At 38.2% G+C, this 20,955-nt stretch overlaps 1 protein-coding gene and 1 pseudogene across 10 annotated transcripts in view; one reads left to right on the top strand and one right to left on the bottom strand.

The window, feature by feature from the left end:
- Positions 1-20,955, top strand: part of SLC9C2 (solute carrier family 9 member C2 (putative)) — a 155,387-nt gene that overhangs the window by 31,780 nt on the left and 102,652 nt on the right. For 8 of the 10 annotated variants that reach the window (XM_059040854.2, XM_067031466.1, XM_067031471.1 and 5 more), the window contains 2 exons: positions 2,070-2,164; positions 3,940-4,078. In XM_059040854.2, coding sequence (XP_058896837.1) covers positions 2,070-2,164; positions 3,940-4,078 — 234 coding nt within the window. Of the gene's footprint in view, positions 1-2,069; positions 2,165-3,939; positions 4,079-7,631; positions 7,727-20,955 lie in introns of those variants that run through there. The other 2 variants (XM_067031460.1, XM_067031445.1) reach the window with 1 other exon arrangement.
- On the bottom strand, positions 19,635-20,042 carry LOC131742715 (large ribosomal subunit protein eL32-like; annotated as a pseudogene).

Consider the following 20,955-nt stretch of genomic DNA (forward strand, 5'->3'; position numbering starts at 1 on the left):
TTGAAGCTGTGACTGACAAAACTATTCAGCTGCAAAAACGTGCTGTCTTTCATGAAAAAGGAAGGATGACTTCAGGCTGGAGCTGCAGGCCAAGAGGATGGAGTCTTGCACCACAGATGATTATCCCCAGGCTTTGATACCTAATAGAATTTGCCCTGTGGGATTTCAAAATTACTTGGGAGTGTGGTGACTCCTTTTTTGCTCTAATTTCTCACTTTTTTTTTTTTTTTTTTGTGGTACGCGGGCCTCTCACTGTTGTGGCCTCTCCCGTTGCGGAGCATAGGCTCCGGACGCGCAGGCTCAGCGGCCATGGCTCATGGGCCCATCCGCTCCGCAGCATGTGGGATCTTCCTAGACCGGGGCATGAACCCGTGTCCCCTGCATCGGCAGGCGGATTCTCAACCACTGCGCCACCAGGGAAGCCCAATTTCTCACTTTTTGAATGGCATTATCTATAACTGTTGCTCTGTGTCTGTCCCACCATTGTATTTTGGGAGCAGAGAACTTTGTTTTCTAGTTTCACAGGTCTACAGATGGAGAGGAATTTTACCCCAGGATAGATGGATCATACTAATGTCTCATGCATACCTTGTTTAGATGATGAGATGAGACTTTTGAGCTGATATTTTAGATGAGCATTTGGACATGAGTTGATGTACTGGATTGAAACTTTTGGATGTTGGCATGGGGTAAATGTATTTTGCATGTGAGGTAGGTATGAGTTTTGGGAGGTCAGAGGGCCGACTGTGGTAGGCTGAAAAAAGTCTGCCAAAGATATCTAGGTTCTAATCCCTGGAACCTGTGAATGTTACCTCATATGGGATTTTGCAGATCCTTAAATTAAGGATCTTCAGATGGGGAGATTATCCTGGATTATCCAGGTGGGACCTAAATGTAATTACAAGTGTCCTTATTGTAAGTGAGAGGGAGGAGATTTGACACAGAAGAGGAGAAGGTGATCTGATGATGGAACTAGACATTGGAGTGGTGTAGTTTGATTGAAGATGGAGGAAGGAGCCACAGCCAAGGGGTACAGGCTGCCACTAGAGGTTGAAAACAGCAAGAAAATAAATTCTCCCTTCGGAGCCCCCAGAAAGAATCTTCCCTGCCAACACAATCAGCTAAACTGATTTCAGGCTTTTCGCCTCTAGAATTGTAAGAGGATAAACTATAAACTTGTGTTGCTTTAAGCCACCAAATTTATGGCAATTTGTTATAGCAGCCACAGGAAATGAATACATCAATTGTTAAATTAATTTGAGGCTAATCTACCATTTACTATATTCAGTTGTTCCGTCTAGGAATATGGTAAATCTTCCCATTTATTTGAGTCTTTTATTTCTCTCAAAGTGTTGTAATTTTGTTTAAACAGGTCTTGCAAATTTTGCGACGGGTGCTATAGAGAATGGAATTATTTTAAACACTTTTTTTTTTTAAAAAGAGGGAAGCTATTTGAATTTATTTTGAAGGATAAAGAAGGGTAAAGCAAGTGACAGTTTTTCTCTTGGAAATGTTTTTTGTTCCTTTCCCCAGAGTAGATATTTTGATAGACTATATAGTCTATTTGGTATCGGGTATCACATTTTATATTTATTTGCTCTTTAAAAATTTTAGCGCAATTTAGTGCCCCAAAGTGCTGTGCTAGTTGTTGTTTTTTTTTTTTTTTTTTTTTTTTTTTTTTTTTTTTTTTTTTTTTTTTTTGTGGTACGCGGGCCTCTCACTGCTGTGGCCCCTCCCGCCGCGGGGCACAGGCTCCGGACGCGCAGGCCCAGCGGCCATGGCCCATGGGCCCAGCCGCTCCGCGGCATGTGGGATCTTCCCAGACCGGGGCACGAACCCGTATCCCCTGCATCGGCAGGCGGATTCCCAACCACCGCGCCACCAGGGAAGCCCTGTGCTAGTTGAATGTTATCCTTTGGAGGTTCCCCAAGGAAAACAACTGCAACAAAACTCCTATGCAGTCTTTATAAAGCTCTGGAGATATGTACATTACAAACATGTAATGTTTGTAATGCATATTTTTTGGTCTTTGTCTTATTATTATGCATTTTACTGTTCTGTTCTTTCAGATGCAAGGCTGGCGCTGAAAAAATATATTGCAAAGGTCTCTGCAATTGTTACAGATACAGCAAAGGGACCAGGGAAGCTTTTTAAGGAAGACAAGGTACTGCATTGTGATTATAGTTTGCTCTGAAGTCTTCTGAGATTTTTGCCTTGTATCTTTAATTTCTATACTAATGCACTAGAGGTAGGTAGCGGTCCTCACTGCTCTCTTCTCCCTCCCTTCCTTCATTATTTCCTTTCTTAATAAACAGCTGTATAAGGGAGGGGCACAGGAACAGCATTAATAGTACTGGCAGTGTTCTTGTTCCTCTGTTGATTAGTGGGATCCGCTGATAGTCAGTTCATTATTTTGCTTTAAAACTTAGATATATATCATGTATTTTTGTAAATATGTATATACACAGTACATATTTTTTAATGTATCAAATTTAACATAATGGTGAAAAAAGATACACAGATGTGAAGATAGCTAATTGTAAAGCCAGCTTGCCACATTTACTATATACTAAGTACTGCATGTGAACTAGCTTATTACTTTGGATGTACACTAAAAAGATACGCTCAAGGTATTAGAAATGTGTTTGGGTTTTAAATTATTTCCTGCATTTCTGTACAGGAAGTTCTATGAATTTTCTGTGACTTATAATTCTGATGAAAAAGAATAGCTATTGCTAAAAGTATAAGACATCATCAAGTCTGAGAACATGCTAAGTTACACATTTCACTTGTTTGTAAAACACTTTACAAAATCTCTTATGAAACGAAATATAGGCAGAATTCTATTAGAATAGCTATTTCAGCTATTAGATCTGCAAAACAGTCTTTCTGGCATGGACGTGCTTTGTCAAACTAGTTACTATAAAAGCCTTTTTAATTTCAGTTTTCAAATATTTGGTTACTTGAGCTAGAAAATATAGTAATGATTAGAATAAAAGTGAAACATCTAAAGCAAACTTAATAGTTTTTTTTCCCTTTCCAGTCTTTTTACCGTGTGGTTCTAATAACAATTTTGTGTTAATCTCATCATACTTCCCCTTCACTTATATAAACATGTATGCACACATAGTTTTATAAGAGATTTTGCTTTTATAAAAATGGGATCATAATATACAAATTGTTCTTTAATTTTCTTTTTTCCTTTAAAGAATATATTATGAACATCTTTATAAATACACTTTATTCTATATACTTCTGTATATACTACTCTTGTTTAATAATATGGACAGGACATATAATACATTTATTCATGTCTGTTTATTATTACAAACCAGAGTAATGAACATCTTAAATCAGATATCAGCAGTTTGCTGCTCATGTGCAAAGAGATGGTTTTGCAATGCAAGTTGAGAGGTTTTCAGTGAGGTGGAGCTCTTTTTGCATTTCTTGCACTTTCTTCTCCTGTGAACCACCTGAGAAGGAATAAAATGTCCTTGGCATTGTCCGTTGAGTTGCATGCAGCTCATACCATTCACCCATTTTTTCCCAACCTTTGCAAACACTTTTCTTTATCACAGGGCTCATTGAAAATAAAGAATTAGGGAGCAGGTGTAGACTGGCCCAAGGCTTCATGACTCTAGATTATGAGTTTCTTTATATGCACATTCCACTAATGTTAGAGCTGCACTGTCAGATATAGTAGCCCCTAGCCATATGAGATTATTTAAATTAGAATTAATTAAAATTAAATAAAATTAAAAATTCAGTTCCTCAGCCACTTTTCTAGTGCTCATTGGCTATGTATGTCTAATGGTGATTGTATTGGACAATGCAGATAGAGAACATTTCCATCATCACAGAAAGTTCTGTTGCACAGTGCTGTAGAGTTTTATTTTTAAATAAACAAGTGGAAAGTAAATTCTTTGTTTCTGTCTCTAGAATACCATCCTCAATGCATGCCGTATAAAAAATGAATGGCTGGAAACCCATTTAGAAGCTTCCATTAATGAGCTTTTTGAGCAGAAACAGCAATTGGAAGATATTGTGACTCCTATCTTCACAAAAATGGCTACACCACGTAAGTTTTGGATAAAAATGGTTTGAATGTCAGAAAAGATGAAAATTAGGTTCACTGTTGTTATTTCTGAGATAATCTGATTTCAACAATCTTCTTTAAGTAGCCATTAACCTTGTTATAGGCACTAATCTGTAACTCAGTTTCATTGAGTTACAATATTAATAATAACTAAAAATAATGACAGAGTTATTTCTACAGAGAATGTCTAGTACTAATTTTATTACCATCATTAATCATTTAATTTTATGTAATTTACTATGGTTTTGACTAGTGATTTTCAACCAGGAAGACATGTCCTTCAAGGAGATAGAGAGGCAGAATTTGAAAAAAACATTTTCAGTAATGTAACTCTACAGTTTGAAAAACCTATTGTGGGAATACTGTCCTGTCAGTGGAGAAGGTGCACTGTCAGAATCTTGGTGGCAGATGTACCTAAGATTTTTTAAATATCAGCTTTATTGAGATAGAATTCTCATACCATAAAATTCACCATTTAAAAAATGAAAAATTCAGTGGTTTTCAGTATATTTTCAGAGTTATATAATCATCACCACTGTCTAATTTTAGAACATTTTACCAGCCTGAAGAGACACACCATATCTATTAGTAGTCATTGCCCATTCCCTTCTACAAGTCCCTGGAAACTACTAATCTACTTTTTATCTCTATGGATTGCCTGTTTTGAACATTTCAGAGATAGATAGTTGCCTTTTGTGTCTGGCTTCTTTCGCTTTGCATAATGTTTTTAAGCTTCATCCATGTTGTAATATGTGTCAGTATTCCTTTTTATCGCTGAACAATAAATAGTCCATTGTATGGATTCAAATTTATCCATTCATTAATTGATGGACACTTGAGTTTCTGCTCATTTGACTATTGTGAATAATGCTGCTATGAATTTTTGTGTACAAATTTTTGTGTGGCCACATGCTTTCATTTCTCTTGGGTATATATTTAGGAGTAGAATTGCTGGGGTCATATGGTACCTCTATTTCTGACCTTTTGAGGAATTGCCAAAGTGTTTCCAAATTTCCATTCCCATAAGCAATATATATGAGGATTCCAGTTTCTCCACATTGTTACCAACACTTGTTATTATCTTAAAAACTTTTTTTTAGCTATTCTGGTGGGTATGAAGTATCTTAATGTAGTTCTGATTTGCATTTCCTTAATTACTGGTGATGTTAAATATTTTTTCACGTACCTACTGGCCATTTGTATATTTTCTTTGGAGAAATGTCTCTGAGTCTTTTGCCCATTTTTAAGTTGAGTTGTCTTCTTATTTTTTTAATTGAAGTATAGGTGATTTATAATATTATATTAGTTTCAAGTGTACAGCATAGTAATTTAATATTTTAATAGAATTTAAAGTTACTACAAAATAATGGCTACACTTCCCTGTGCTGTTCAATATATCCTTGTTGCTTATTTATTTTATGTATAGTGGTCTACATCTCTTAATGCCCTACCCCTATCTTGCCCCTCCCATCTTCTGTCTCCCACTGGTAACCACTGGTTTGTTCTCTATATCTGTGAGTCTGTTTGTTTTGTTATATTCATTTGTTTTATAAAAAGTTTTTTAGACTCCACATGTAAGTGATAACATAGAGTATTTGACTTTCTCTGACTTATTTCACTAAGCATAACACCCTCTAGGTCCATCCTAGAGGATGTTATTGTTGCATTGTTGCAAATGGCAGAATTTCATTCTTTTTTATGGCTGAGTAAACATACATATATAGACACACACACACACACACACACACACACACACACACACACACACGACACATCTTCTTTATCCATTCATCTCTTTGTTTTGTTTTATTTTGGGGGTTTTTTTTTTTGGCCACGCCAGTCAGCTTGTGGGATCTTAGTCCCCAATCAGGGATTGGACCTGTGCCCTGGCAGTGAAAGCACCAAGTCCTAACCACTGGACCACCAGGGAGTTCCATATCCATTTATCTCTTGAGGGACACTTAGATTGCTTTTATATCTTGGCTATTGTAAATTGATGCTGCTATGAAAATTGGGATGCATGTTTCTTTTTGAATTAGTGTTTTCATTTTCTTCAGATATACACTCAGGAGTGGAATTGTTGGATCATATGGTAGTTCTAGTTTTTTGAGGCATCTCCATACTGTTTCCACAGTGGCTGCACCGATTTACATTCCCACCAACAGTGCAAGAGGGTTCCCTTTTCTCTATATCCTCACCAGCATTTGTTATTTGTGGACTTTTTGAAGATGGCCATTTTGACAGGTGTGGGGGGATAACTAATTGTGGTTTTGATTTGCGTTTCTCTGATGATTAGTGATTTTGAGTGTCTGTTTGCATGCCTGTTGGCCATCTGTATATCTTCTTTGGAAAAATGTATGAATTTTGAAAAATTCAGATCTTCTGCCCATTTTTTAATCAGACTTTTTGGTTTTTTGATATTGAGTTATATGAGCTGTTTGTATATTTTGCATAAAAACCCCTTGTTGGTTGCATCATTTGCAGATATTCTGTAGGTTGTCTTTCTGTTTTGACCATGGTTTCCTTTGCTGTGCAAAAGTTTTTAAGTTTAATTAGGTCCCCTTTGTTTATCTTTGCTTTTGTTTCTTTTGCATTTGGAGACAGATCCAAAAACTATTGCTATGATTTATGCCAAACAGTGTTCTGCCTATGCTGTGTTCTAGGAGTTTTATCATTTCAGGTCTTACATTTAGATCTTTAATCCATTTTGAGTTTATTTTTATATATGGTGTGAGAAAATGTTCTAATTACATTCTTTTACATGTAGCTGTCCAGTTTTCCCAGCACCACTTATTAAAGAGACCATCTTTTCTCCATTGTATAGTCTTGCCTCCTTTGTCATAGATTAATTGACCATAAATGTGTGAGTTTATTTCTGGGCTCTTTGTTCTGTTCCATTGATCTAATTATCTGTTTTTGTGCCAGCACCATGCTGTTTTGATTACTGTAGTTTTGTAGTATACTCTGAAGTCAGGGCATGTGATACCTCCAGCTTTGTTCTTTTTTCTCAAGATTGCATTGGCAAATTGGGGTCTTTTTTTGTGGTTACTTATAAATTTTAGTATGATTTGTTCTAGTTCTGTGGAAAATGCCATTGGTATTTTGAGAGAGATTGCATTAAATGTGTAGATTGCTTTGTGTAGTGTGGACATTTTAACAATATTAATTCTTCTAATCCAGGAATGTGGGATGTCTTTCCATTTCCATTTATCATCTTCAAATTCTTTCATTCATGTTTTATAGTTTTCAGAGTATAGGTTCTTCACCTCTGAGGTTACAGTTATTCCTAGGTTTTTTTAATGCGATTTTAAATAGGATTTTAAACAGGCTTGTTTTCTTGCTTTCTCTTTCTGATAGTTCATTATTAATGTATGGAAAAGCAAGAGATTTTTGTATATTAATCTTGTATCCTGCAACTTTACTGAATTCATTTATTAGTTCTAATAGATTTTTGGTGGAGAATTTAGGGTTTTCTATATAGAGTATCAAGTCATATGCAAATACTGACAGTTTTACTTCTTCCTTTCCAATTTAGATGCCGTTTGTTTCTTTTTCTTCTCTGACTGCTGTGGCTAGGACTTCCAAAACTGTGTTGAATAAAAGTGGCGTGAGTGGTCATCCTTGTCTAGTTCCTGATCTTAGAGGAAATGCTTTACGCTTTTCACTGTTGAGTATGATGTTAGCTGTGGGTTTGTTGTAAACAACCTTTATTATGTTGAGATATGTGCCTCATTACCAACTTTGACGAGAGTTTTTATCATGAATGCGTGTTGAATTTTATCAGATGCTTTTTCTGTGTCTTTTGAGATGATGATGTGATTTTTATTCATGTTTTATGAATGTGGTAGATCACATTGATTGATTTGCAGATATTGAACCATCCTTGCATCTCTGGGATAAGTCCCACTTGATCATGATATATGATCCTTTTAATGTATTTTTGAATTTGGTTCACTAAAATTTTGTTGAGAATGTTTGCAGCTATAGTCATCAGAGTTATCGGCCTGTAATTTTCTCTTTTGGTAGTGTCTTTGACTCTTTTTATTTTGCTTTTCAAAATAATTTTAATAGATGTTTATTGGAGTATAATTGCTTCACAATACTGTGTTAGTTTCTTTTGTACACCAAAGTGAATCAGCCATATGCATACATATGTCTCCATATCCCCACCCTCTTGAGCCTCCCTCCCATCCTCCTTATCCCACCCCTCTAGGTTATTGCAAAGCACCGAGCCAACCTCCCTGTGCTATGCTGCTGCTTCCCACTAGCTAACTGTTTTACATTTGGTAATGCATATATGTTGATGCTACTTCGCCCAGCTTCCCCCTCCCACCCCATGTCCTCAAGTCTGTTCTCTACGTCTACCTCTTTATTTCTGCCCTGCAACTGGATTCATCAGTATCATTTTTTTTTTAGATTCCATATATATGTGTTAGCATGCGATATTTGTTTTTCTCTTTCTTACTTCACTCTGTATGACAGACTCTAGGTCCATCTCGTCTCTTTTTGAAGTATGGTTTTCTCAGGGTATATGCCCAGTAGTGGGATTGCTGGGTCATATGATAGTTCTATTTTTAGTTTTTTAAGGAACCTCCATACTGTTTTCCATAGTGGTTGTATCAATTTACATTCCCACCAACAGTGCAAGAGGGTTCTGTTTCACCACACCCTTTCCAGCATTTATTGTTTCTACATTTTTTGATAGTGGCCATTCTGACGGTGTGAGCTGATACCTCATTATAGTTTTGATTTGCATTTCTCTAATGATTAGTGATGTTGAGCATCTTTTCATGTTCCTCTTGGCCATCTGTATGTCTTCCTTGGTGAAATGTCTATTTAGGTCTCCTGCCCATTTTTTAATTGGACTGTTTGCTTTTTTGATATTGAGCTCCATAAGCTGTTTGTATGATTTTGAGATTAATCCTTTGTCTGATTTGCAGTATTTTCTCCCATTCTGAGGGTTGTCTTTTTGTCTGGTTTATGGTTTCCTTTACTGTGCAAAAGCTTTGAAGTTTAATTAAATACTGTTTGTTTATTTTTGTTTTTATTTCCGTTGCTCTAGGAGGTGGGTCAAAAAAGATCTTGCTGTGGTTTATATCAAAGAGTGTTTTTCTTATGTTTTCCTCTAAGAGTTTTATTATAGTGTCTGGTCTTACATTCAGGTCTTTAATCCATTTGAAGTTTATTTTTGTGTATGGTGTTAGAGAGTGTTCTAATTTCATTCTTGTACATGTAGCTGTCCAGTTTTCCCAGCACCACTTATTGAAGAGGCTGTCTTTTCTCCACTGTATGTTCTTGCCTCCTTTGTCATAAATTAGGTGACCATATGTGTGTGGGTTTATCCCTGGGCATTCTATCCTGTACCATTGATCTATACTGTTTTTGTGCCAATACCATACTGTCTTGATTACTGTAGCTTTGTGGTATAGTTTGAAGTGGGTGAGTCTGATTCCTCCAACTGCATTTTTCTTTCTCAAGATTGCTTTGGCTATTTGGGGTCTTTTGTGTTTCCATATTAATTGTAAAATTTTTTGTCCTAATTCTGTGAAGAATGCCATTGGTAGTTTGATAGGGATTGCATTGGTACTGTAGATTGCTTTGGGTAGTATAGTCATTTTCACAATATTGATTCTTCCAATCCAGAACATGGTATATTTTTCCATCTGTTTATGTCATCTTTGACTTCTTTCATCAGTGTTTTATAGTTTTCTGAGTACAGGTCTTTTGCCTCTTAGGGCAGGTTTATTCCTAGGTATTTTATTCTTTTTGTTGTGATGGTAAGTGAGATTGTTTCCTTAATTTCTCTTTCTGATTTTATGTTGTTGGTGTATAGGAATGTCAGAGATTTCTGTGCATTAATTTTGTATCCTGAAACCTTACCAAATTTATTTACTAGTTCTAGTAGTTTTCTGGTGGCATCTTTAGGATTTTCTCTATATAGTATCATGTCATCTGCAAACAGTGACAGTTTTACTCCTTCTTTTCCAATTTGGATTCCTTTTATTTCTTTGTTTTCTCTGACTGCCGTGGCTAGGACTTCCAAAACTGTGTTGAATAATAGTGGCAAGAGTGGACATCCTTGTCTTGTTCCTGATCTTAGTGGAAATGCTTTCAGTTTTTCACCACTGAGGATGATGCTTGCTGTGGGTTTGTCATATATGGCCTTTATTATGTTGAGGTAGTTTCCCTCTGTGCCCATTTTCTGGAGAGTTTTTATCATAAATGGGTGCTGAATTTTGTCAAAAGCTTTTTCTGCATCTATTGAGGTTATCATATGGTTTTACTCCTTAATTTGTTAATATGGTGTATCACATTGATTGATTTACATATATTGAAGAATCCTTGCATCCCTGGGATAAATTTCACTTGATCATGGTGTATGATCCTTTTAATGTGTTGTTCGATTCTGTTTGCTAGTATTTTGTTCTGGATTTTTGCATCTATGTTCATCAGTGATATTGGTCTATAATTTTCTTTTTTTGTGATATCTTTTCTGGTTTTGGTATCAGGGTGATGGTGGCTTTGTAGAATGAATTTGGGAGTATTTCTCCCTCTGTAATTTTTTGGAAGAGTTTGAGAAGGATGGGTGTTAGTGCTTCTCTAAATGTTTGATAGAATTCACCTGTGAAGCCATCTGGTCCTGGAGTTTTGTTGATTGGAAGATTTTTAATTATAGTTTCAATTTTATTACTTGTGATAGGTCTGTTTATATTTTCTAATTCTTCCTAGTTCAGTCTTGGAAAATTGTGCCTTTCCAAGAATTTGTCCATTTCTTCGTAGTTGTCCATTTGATTGGCATATAGTTGTTTGTAGTAGTCTCCTATAATCCTTTGTATTTCTGCGGTGTCATTTCTCCTTTTTCATTTCTAATTTTATTGATTTGAGTCCTCTCCCTCTTTTTCTTGAGGAGTCTGGCTAATGGTTTATCAATATTGTTTATCTTCTCAAAGAACCAGCTTTTAGTTCTATTGATCTTTGCTGTTATTTTCTTTGTTTCTATTTCATTTATTTCTGCTCTAATCTTTATGATTTCTTTCTACTGACTTTGGGTTTTCTTTGTTCTTCTTTCTCTACTTGTTTTAAGCATAGGGTTAGATTGTTTATTTGAGACTTTTCTTGTTTCTTGAGGTAAGCTTGTATTACTATAAACTTCATTCTTAGAACTGCTTTTGCAGCATCCCATAGGTTTTGGATCATTGTGTTTTTGTTGTAATTTGTCTGTAGGTATTTTTTGATTTCCTCTTTGATATCTTCAGTGATCTCTTGGTTATTTAGTAACGTATCATTTAGCCTCCATGTTTGTGTTTTTTATGTTTTTTTCCCTGTAATTGATATCTAATCTCATAGTGTTGTGGTCAGAAAAGATGCTTGATATGATTTCAATTTTCTTAAATTTACTGAGGCTTAATTTGTGACCCAAGATGTGATCTATCCTGGATAATGTTCCATCTGTACTTGAGAAGAAAGTGTAATGTGCTGTTTTTGGATGGAATGTCTTGTAAATATCAATTAAATCTATCTGGTCTATTGTGTCATTTAAAGCTTGTGTTTCCTTATTAATTTTCTGTCTGGATGATCTGTCCATTTCTGTAAGTGAGGTGTTAAAGTCCCCCACTATTATTGTGTCACTGCTGATTTCCTCTTTTATAGCTGTTAGCAGTTGCCTTATGTATTGAGGTGCTTGTGTGTTGGGTGCATAAATATTTATAATTGTTAACTCTTCTTCTTGGATTGATCCTTTGATCAGTATGTGGTGTCCCTCCTTATCTGCTGTAGCAGTCTTTATTTTAAAGTCTATTTTGTCTGATATGAGTATTGCTACTCCAGCTTTCTTTTGATTTCCATTTTCATGGAATATCTTTTTCCATCCCTTCACTTTCAGTCTGTGTGTGTTCCTAGGTCTGAAATGGGTCTCTTGTAGACAGCATATATATGGGTGTTGTTTTTGTATCCATTCAGCCATCTGTGTCTTCTGGTTGGGACATTTAATCCATTTACATTCAAGGTTATTATCGATATATACGTTCTGATTACCATTTTCTTGTTCTGGTTTTGTTTTTGTGGGTCTTTTTCTTCTCTTGTGTTTCCCACCTAGAGAAGTTTCTTTAGTATTTGTTGTAAAGCTGGTTTGGTGGTGCTGAATTCTCTTAGCTTTTGCTTGTCTGAAAAGCTTTTGATTTCTCTGTTGAATTTGAATGAGATCCTTGCTGGGTAGAGTAATGTTGGTTGTAGGTTTTTCTGTTTCATCACTTTAAGTATATCCTGCCCCTCCCTTCTGGCCTGCAGAGTTTCTGCTGAAAAATCAGCTGATAACCGTATGGGGATTACTTTGTATATTATTTTTTGTTTTTCTCTTGCTGCTTTTCATATTTTTTTCTTCTAATTTAATTTTTGTTAGTCTGAGTAATATGTGTCTTGGTGTGTTTTTCTTAGGGTTTATCCTGTATGGGACTCAATGTACTTCCTGGACTTGGGTGACTATTTCCTTTCCCATGTTAGGGAAGTTTTCACCTATAATCTCTTCAGATATTTTCTCAAGCCCTTTCTTTTTCTCTTCTTCTTCTGGGACCCCTATAATTGAAATGTTGGTGCTTTTAGTGTTGTCCCAGAGATCTTTGAGATTGTCTTCAATTCTTTTCATTCTTTTTTCTTTATTCTGCTCCTTGGCAGTTATTTGCACCATTTTGTTTTCCAGCTCACTTATTAGTTCTTCTGCCTCAGTTATTCTGTTATTGATTCCATCTAGTGTATTTTTCATTTCAGTTATTTGTTTGTTCTTTAGTTTTTCTAGATCTTTGTTAAACATTTTTTAATTTTCTCAATCCATTCCTCCATTCTATTTCTGAGATTCTGGATCATCTTTACTATCATTACAATGAATTCTCTTTCAGGTAGATTACCTATTTCCTCTTCATTTGTTTGGTTTTGTAGGTTATTACCTTGTTCCTTCATCTGTGACATATCTTTTTGCTGTCTCATTTTTTCTTTTTTTTTTAAATGAGTGGGATTGTGTTCCTATCTTGGTGATTGTTTGGCCTGAAGCTTTCAGCACTGGAATATGTAGGCTATTGGGTAGAGGTGGGTCTTTGTGATGAGATGAAGACCTCTGTGAGATCTCACTCTGATGAATAATCCCTGGGGACTGAGGTTCTCTGTTAGTCCAGTGGTTCTGACTCGAGCTCTCACTGCAGGAACTTCGACCTGACCACCGGCTTGTGAACCAAGATACTGCAAGCTGCATGGGGTGGCAAAAAAAAAAAAAAAAAAAGAACCATAACAAAGTAAAAAAATAGAATTAAACTAGTAAACTAACAGATATGTGAGAAAGAATACAAAAATAAAAATGTAGATAAATGAACAACCAGAATTTACAACTGTACCACAATAGTGAAAAAGAGGAGGGAAAAGAAAAAAGGGGAGACCTTAGCTGTGGAGGGTGGGGCCTAAGCAAGGGCAAGGTTTGGGTGGTGGGCGTGGCCTATGCTCAGGACCCACAGGGCGGGAAAAGGCCCTGGGGGCTGTGGGGGATGGGGCTTAGCCTCAACGCAAAAGAAGCGGCTCAGGCTTGCCCACCACCCCTGGTCTTAGAGGGTGGGGGACCTCCCCTGGGAGCCCAGGAGGCTTCCTGGGCTCGAATGTGTGGGGCAAATGCCCTCTGCTCCTCTCGCTCCTCTCAGAGGGCCCCTCCTGCCTCACTCTCTTGATCTCCCTGGCGTCCCCCCCCCATGCCCCCAGTACCAATGCGGCCATGGGGAAGGGGAACCCTGGAGGGCAGGAGACCACCCTGGGAGCGCAGCAGGCTCCCTGGGCCCGAGTGGGTGAGGCAGTTGCCCTCCGCTGCTTTCCCACTCCTCTCAGAAGGCTCTTTCCGCCTGCCTCTCCTGATGGCCCGGCCTCAGGGGTGCTGATCCTGTCTGACCTCCAATTCTCCTCCTTCCTCTGTCCCACCATTTCACTTGAGGGTTCCTCCTGTCTCCTTGGTCATCAGGGTTTCCCACTAGCGGCTGGCAGGTGCCATAGTTGTGCAGAGACGCTAACTTCGAGTCTTCCCACAACACCATCCTGACTCATTTTGGTATTAGGGTAATGGTGGCCTCATAGAATGCATTTGGGAGTGTTCTCCCATCTTAAAATTTTTTTGGAATAGTTTGAGAAGGTTTGGTATTAACTCTTCTTTGTATGTTTGGTACAATTCTTCTGTGAAGCCATTCATTCATGTCTTTTGCTTTCTGGAAGTTTTTTAAATTAAAATTTCAATTTCACAGGTAGTGATTGGTCTGTTCAGATTGTCTAGTTCTTGATTTAGTCTTTGAAAGTTGTATTTTTCTAGAAATTTGACCATTTCTTCTAGGTTGTTCAATTTGTTGGCATGTAACTGTTCATAATATTCTCTTATGATTTTTTTTTAATCTCTGTGATAGCAGTTTTTATTTCTCCTCTTTCATTTCTTATTTTTTTAATTTGGGTCTTCTCTCTTGTTTTTTTGATGATCCTGGCTAAAGGTTTATCAATTTTATTTACCTTTTCAAAAAAACAGTTCTTGGTTTCATTGATCTTTTCTATTGTTTTTTGGTCTGTATTATATTTGTTTTTGCTCTGATATTTATTTTTTTCTTTCCGTCTGCTAACTTTGGGCTTTGTTTGTTTTTCTTTTTCTAATTCCTTTTTTTAAAATGACAGTACTTTAAATTTATTATTTATTTTATTTATTTATTTTGGCTGTTCTGGGTCTTAGTTGTGGCACACAGGATCTTCATTGTGGTATGTGAGATCTTTAGTTCCAGCATGTGGACATCTTATTTGCAGCATGAGGACTTCTTAGTTGTGGCATGTGAACTCTTAGTTGAGGCATGCAGGCTTCTTAGTAGCAGCATGTGGGCTTCTTAGTTGCGGCACATGGGCTTCTTAGTTGCAGCATGTGGGCTTCTTAGTTGCGGCACATGGGCTTCTTAGTTGCAGCATGTGAACTCTTAGTTGTGGCATGCATGTAGTTCCCCGACAGGGATCAAAACCCTGCCCCCTTCATTGAGAGCATGGATTCTTACCCACTGGACCACCAGGGAAGTTCCTCTAATTCCTTTACATGGAAGGTTAGGTTGTTTATTTGAGATATTTTTGTTTCTTGAGGTATACCTATATTGCTATAAACTTTCCTCTTAGAACTGCCTTTTCTACATCCTCTATAGATTTTGGAAATATGTGTTTCCATTTTAGTTTGTATTGAGGTATCTTCTGTTTTTCTGTTTGATTTATTTATTGACTCATTGGTTTTTTAGTAGCATGTTGTTTAGTCTCCACATGTGTGTATTTTTCTTCTTGTTGAATTGTAAAGGTTTTTATGTATCTTGGGTACAAGTCTCTTATCAGATATATGACTTGCAAATATTTTCTCCCATTATGTGGATAATCTTTTCATTTTCTTAATTGTGTTCTTTGAAGCACAAAAGGCTTTAAGTTTGATGACGTCTAATTTATCTATTTTTCCTTTTGTTGATTGTGCTTTGTGTCATATCTGAGAAACATTGCCTTATCTAAGGTCACCAATATTTACTTTTATGTTTTTTTGTAAGAGTTTTGTAGTTTTTTTTAGCCCTTATGTCTAAACATGTCTGTGATCCATTTTAAGTTAATTTTTGTGTATGGTGTGAGGTAGGGGGTCCAGCTTCATTCTTTTATATGTGGATACCCAGTACTTGATTTTTATGTTTATCAAAAGGGACCATGGTTTTTTAAAGGTTAAGGCCCTGAATCTGTTCTAGGTAGTATGACAAACTGTCCCTTGCCAACTGTACCCAATGTTGAATGAGCATACACATAGCACTCTCCTAGGTCCCCTGAAGGGAAATAGATGCCTTTGCACCATCCTTGTCTTTAAGGAGTCCACCAACCACTTTGTGAGTAAACATGCCTACTTGAAAAGATAAACTAAGAGCTGTGTATGTTCACGGAAGCCTAAGCATAAAGAGAAGGCATCAAGAAGAAAGAGGAATTACCTGAAAGGATAGGTAACCAAGGTGGAATATGTAGGGAATTCTGGAATGAAAACACAACATAATGATGAAAAGTTGAAATATGGGACTAGGGAAGTGGTCAGTATCCATCTGGCTGATTGTAGTTGAGTACACATTAAGGAAGAGTAGAAAATAAGGTTGGAAAGTTAGCTTGTGGTCATTTCATTAAAAGTACTGAATTAGGGACTTCCCTGGTGGTGCAGTGGTTAAGAATCCGTCTGCCAATGCAGGGGACAAAGGTTCAATCCCTGGTCTGGGAAGATCCCACATGCCATGGAGCAGCTAAGCCCGTGTGCCACAATTACTGAGCCTGCACTCTAGAGCCCGTGAGCCACAGCTACTGAGCCCACATGATGCAACTACTGAAGCCTGCATGCCTAGAGCTTGTACTCTGCAACAAGAGATGCTTCTGCAATGAGAAGCCCACTCACCACAGTGAAGAGTAGCCCCTGCTTGTTGCAGCTAGAGAAAGCCCGTGCATAGCAACAAAGACCTAACACAGCCAAAAATAAAATAAATAAATTTTTAAAAAGTACTGAATTATAAGCTTCAAAATTTGGACTTTACTTTCAGTGCAGTGGGTTGCCATTAAAGGCTCTGTTTTGGGTAGGAGAGACGAGGGATTAAGTAGTGGAGAATAATCTGGCTGTCCTTGCAAAATGGATTGGAGGGAGAAGAGACTAGAGGGAGTGAGACCAGTATAGTCCAGGAATGAGATGGTTAAGACGAGTTGTTGGTTATACAGTTCAATTCTCACCTTTCCCCCGCAAGCCACCACTATTGTTAGTCTGGCCCAACAACCCTCCCTCCTTCCCTTCTCACCTCTGTGGAAGAATTGCAGAGGCTCCAATCAAGATGGTGGACTAGAACGATGTGGACCTCACCTTTTCCCACAAATGCATAATGAATACATCTACATGTGGAACAATTATCACAGAATACCTATTGAATTCTGGCAGAAAATCTCAGACACTCAGAAGTGCAAGGAAGATCTCCATGTAACTGGGTAGAATGAAAGAAAAAGAAAAAAAAAAAATAAGGAAGCAAGCAGGATAGGACCTATGCCCCTGGGAGAGAGCTATGAAAGAGGAAAGGTTCTCGTACCCTGGGAAGCCCCTGCACTGGTGGGGAGATCACCTGGGACAGAAAGGGAGCTTCAGACGCTTGGAGGAGAGCGTAGAAGCTGGTTTGCAGCAGGCGGAACAGAGAGAGACCGGCACAGAGGATCCGTGCTACCTTGCTGTAGTCCCCAGTCCAAGATGTGGACCTGCTAGTAGTACATGCGAGGGCTGGTTGCTAAAACTCGGGCTTCAGAGGACAGACCTGGGGAGAGGACTGGGGTTAGCCCTGTGGAGACAGCTGGAAGGGCCTGGAGTGTGGTAAGGGCTGCAACCAGGAGTGTATGTGGAAGAAGCCTGGCCCACCATAGAAGTGAAGTGCCATTGTTAAGAGGCACTCGAAGAGAAGGGCAGGACCCACCATTGCAGCCTCACTTTTGGCATGCTTACAGCCAGTGTGTGCCACCATTGAAACCCCATTGTTAATGCATGAGTGAAGTGGGGGGTGGGGCTTGCCATAGCAGCCTCTTTCTCATTGCCACCTCTACCAGCTCTGGGAGCATGCGAGCACCAGCAGGCTGCCCACATGCGGAGGTGGGGCTGAAAGCACAGCCTTCCCGCCATGGCATGTGATCCACAGCACCGCCACTTGCTTTGTAAACTCAGTGCCTGTGGGACATCCGAGTGGACAACGGGTGCTCCTGTGGCTGGGACGGGTCTGGCCTTAGCAGCTGTGGGCTTTGTGGGTGCATGCACGTGGAGGTGGGGCCAGAGTCTGGGCTGCTTCCCTAGCTCCCATGGCAGGTCCAGGTGTGCAACTCCTGTGGTCCTGGTACCTGACTTCAGTGGATTGACACCTATGGATCTGTGCTGGTGGCTTTGTGATCACAGTGCCTGAGGGGCAACAGGGCTGATAGCCTGCATTCCCACAGTGGAGGCGGGGCCGAGAGTAGTGTGCACAACAGTGTACTTTGTGAGCTCATGCAATGGGTGACAGGTGACATCACAGAGTGCACTCCCCAATGGACATCTCTGGTGGAGGAATACTCAGTGGCTTCTCTTCTAGTGGGAGCACTCCAATCCTGCCTATGTCACACTGCAGCTTAGAAATGGATCTGGGGGCTTCTATGCCAACAACTAGGGAGCAGACCCTTTCCCCAGCAGGGCCGTAACAACCACAGAGCAAAGAGGAGGCCCCATTCAACATCCAGCACCTGCTCCGTTCACCACATCAGTCATACCCCCATCAATGGGATAACAGCCAGCAGACACTGAGGAAAGATGCAGCAGCCATCCATACTAAAAAAAGCAGCCCTTGCACCAAAAATATTGAACCCACACAAGCTACACAGGGACACTTCTACATAAAAATAGCCCTCTAAGACCAAGGTAGATAATTGTTTCTACTAAACTCATAGAGTAAGAGAAATATAAGTAAAATGAAGAATGAGAGGAACCACTCCCAATTAAAAGATCAAGAGAATTCCTCTGAAAGAACAAATAATGAAACAGACCTCTTCAGTCTAATAGACACTGAGTTTAAAAAGGAGATACTGAAAATACTGAAGGAATTAAGAAGGGCTATTGATAGAAATGCAGATTACTGTAAAAAGGACCAGGAACTATAACGAGGAACCAAGACAAATTAAAAGACTTATTTGCTGAGATGAAAGCTGAGTTTAAGGCAATAAGTAGCAGATTGAATAATGTAGAAGAACAAATAAGTGATCTGCAAGTTAGAATAATGGAAATCACCCAATCAGAACAGCAGACAGAAAGCCAAATGAAAAAAAAATGAAAGCAATATAAGAGACCTATGGGATAATATAAAGCATGCCAGTCTACACATAATAAGAATCCCAGAAGGAGAAGAAGGAGAAAAGGGAATCAAAAATGTATTTGGAGAAATTATGGCTGAAAACTCCCCAAACCTAAAGAAGGAAACATATCCAGGTACAGGAAGCACAGAGGGTCCCAAACATGATGAACCCAAATGGACCTACACCAAAATATACTATAATTAAAATGGCAAAAGTGAAAGATAAAGAGAGGATTCTAAAGGCAGCAAGAGGAAAACAAGGAGTTAATTACAAGGGAACCCCCATAAGGCTATCAGCTGATTTCTCTACAGAAATGTTGCAAGCCAGAAGGTAGTGGCAAGATATATTCAAAGTCCTGAAGGGAAAAATCTGCAGTATAGGATACTCTACCTGGTAAGATTATCATTTAAAATAGGAGAGATAAAGAATTTCTCAGACAAGCAAAAGCTAAAAGAATACAGCAATATTAAACCTGTTCTAAAGGAAATATTGAAAGGTCTTCTCTAAATAGAAAAGAAGCAAGAATCTATAGGAAAGAGAAAATCACAATTGGAAAGTAAATTACTTAAATAAATCAGTACACAGATTTTTTTTTTTTAGCCAAGTTTCATGGTTTTATTAACACAAACACAATGTGCCCACAAGCAATCTATTCATTTTCTTCGCTGCATAGCCTGGTGTTGGGATTGGTGACTGTGATAGCCAGCTGGGCTGCTCTTTCCACAATGGCTTTGTGGTTCTTGGAGGAGATGTTATGAGCAATCTCAGCACAGTAAGATTTGTTGCACAACAGCGGCACTTCAAGCTCCTTGACATTGTGGACCAGGAACTTCCAGATGCTGCTGGGCAGCATGTGCTTTGTTTTCTTGTTGCTCCCATAACCAATGTTGGGCATCAAGATCTGCCCCTTGAACCTCCTGTGCATCCTGTTGTCAGTGCTTCTGGATTTCTGTCAGTTCTGCTTAATTTTGACATATTGATCTGACTGGTGCTGGATGACCTTCTTGGTCCTCTTTTTGACAACCTTGGGCTTTACAAGGAGTCTGAGGACAGCCATGATGCTGACTGGGAGATGGCTGCCACTTCCATAGGCTGTGCTGAAGAAGTGAGCAATACACAGATTTTTAAAAATAAATTTAAAAAGATTTTTCTGTGAAAGTGATGATAATCACAATGAACAGCAAAAGAATAAACATGAAGATGTAAAATAGGACATCAAAATCATACAGTCTGGGAGAGGAGAGTAATAAAATTGTTGATTTTTTTTTTTTTCAGAATGTGTTTGAGCCTCTTTGACTGCCAGTCTAAAGAAAGTAGATATAGGAAGGGGTTAACATACTTCAAAAACAGGGTAACCACAAATCAAAAACATACAATAGATTCATAAAAACCAAAAAGAAGAGAACACAAGCATAATATAAAAGAAATCATTAAAGCACAAAAGGAAAAACAAAAAGAAAAAGAAAGGAATAAAGAATAAATACAAAATCAACAGGAAAACAATGTTTAAAGTGGTAATAAATACATATCTATCAATAATTATCTTAAATGTCAATGGACTAAATGCTCCAATCAAAAGTCATCAAGTGGCAGATTGAATAAAAAAAACACGAGCCTACAATATGCTGCCTACAAGAGACCCACTTTAGGACAAAGGACACATATAGATTGAAAGTGAGGGTGTGGAAAAAGATATTTCATGCAAACGGAAATGACAAGAAAGCAGTTGTAGCAATACTCATGTCAGACAAAATGGACTTTAAAACAAAGGCCATAAAGATAAAGGAGGACATTATATAATGATAAAAGGTTTAACACAAGATGATATTACACTCATCAACATATATGCACCCAAATACATAAAACAAATACTAACAGACAAAAAGGGAGAAATTGATGGGAATACATCAATGGTAGGAGACTTTAACATCCCACTCACACCAATGGACAGATCTTCCAGACAAAAAAAA

Source organism: Kogia breviceps, chromosome 1, assembly GCF_026419965.1.
Source record: "Kogia breviceps isolate mKogBre1 chromosome 1, mKogBre1 haplotype 1, whole genome shotgun sequence".
Lineage (NCBI taxonomy): Eukaryota > Metazoa > Chordata > Mammalia > Artiodactyla > Physeteridae > Kogia > Kogia breviceps.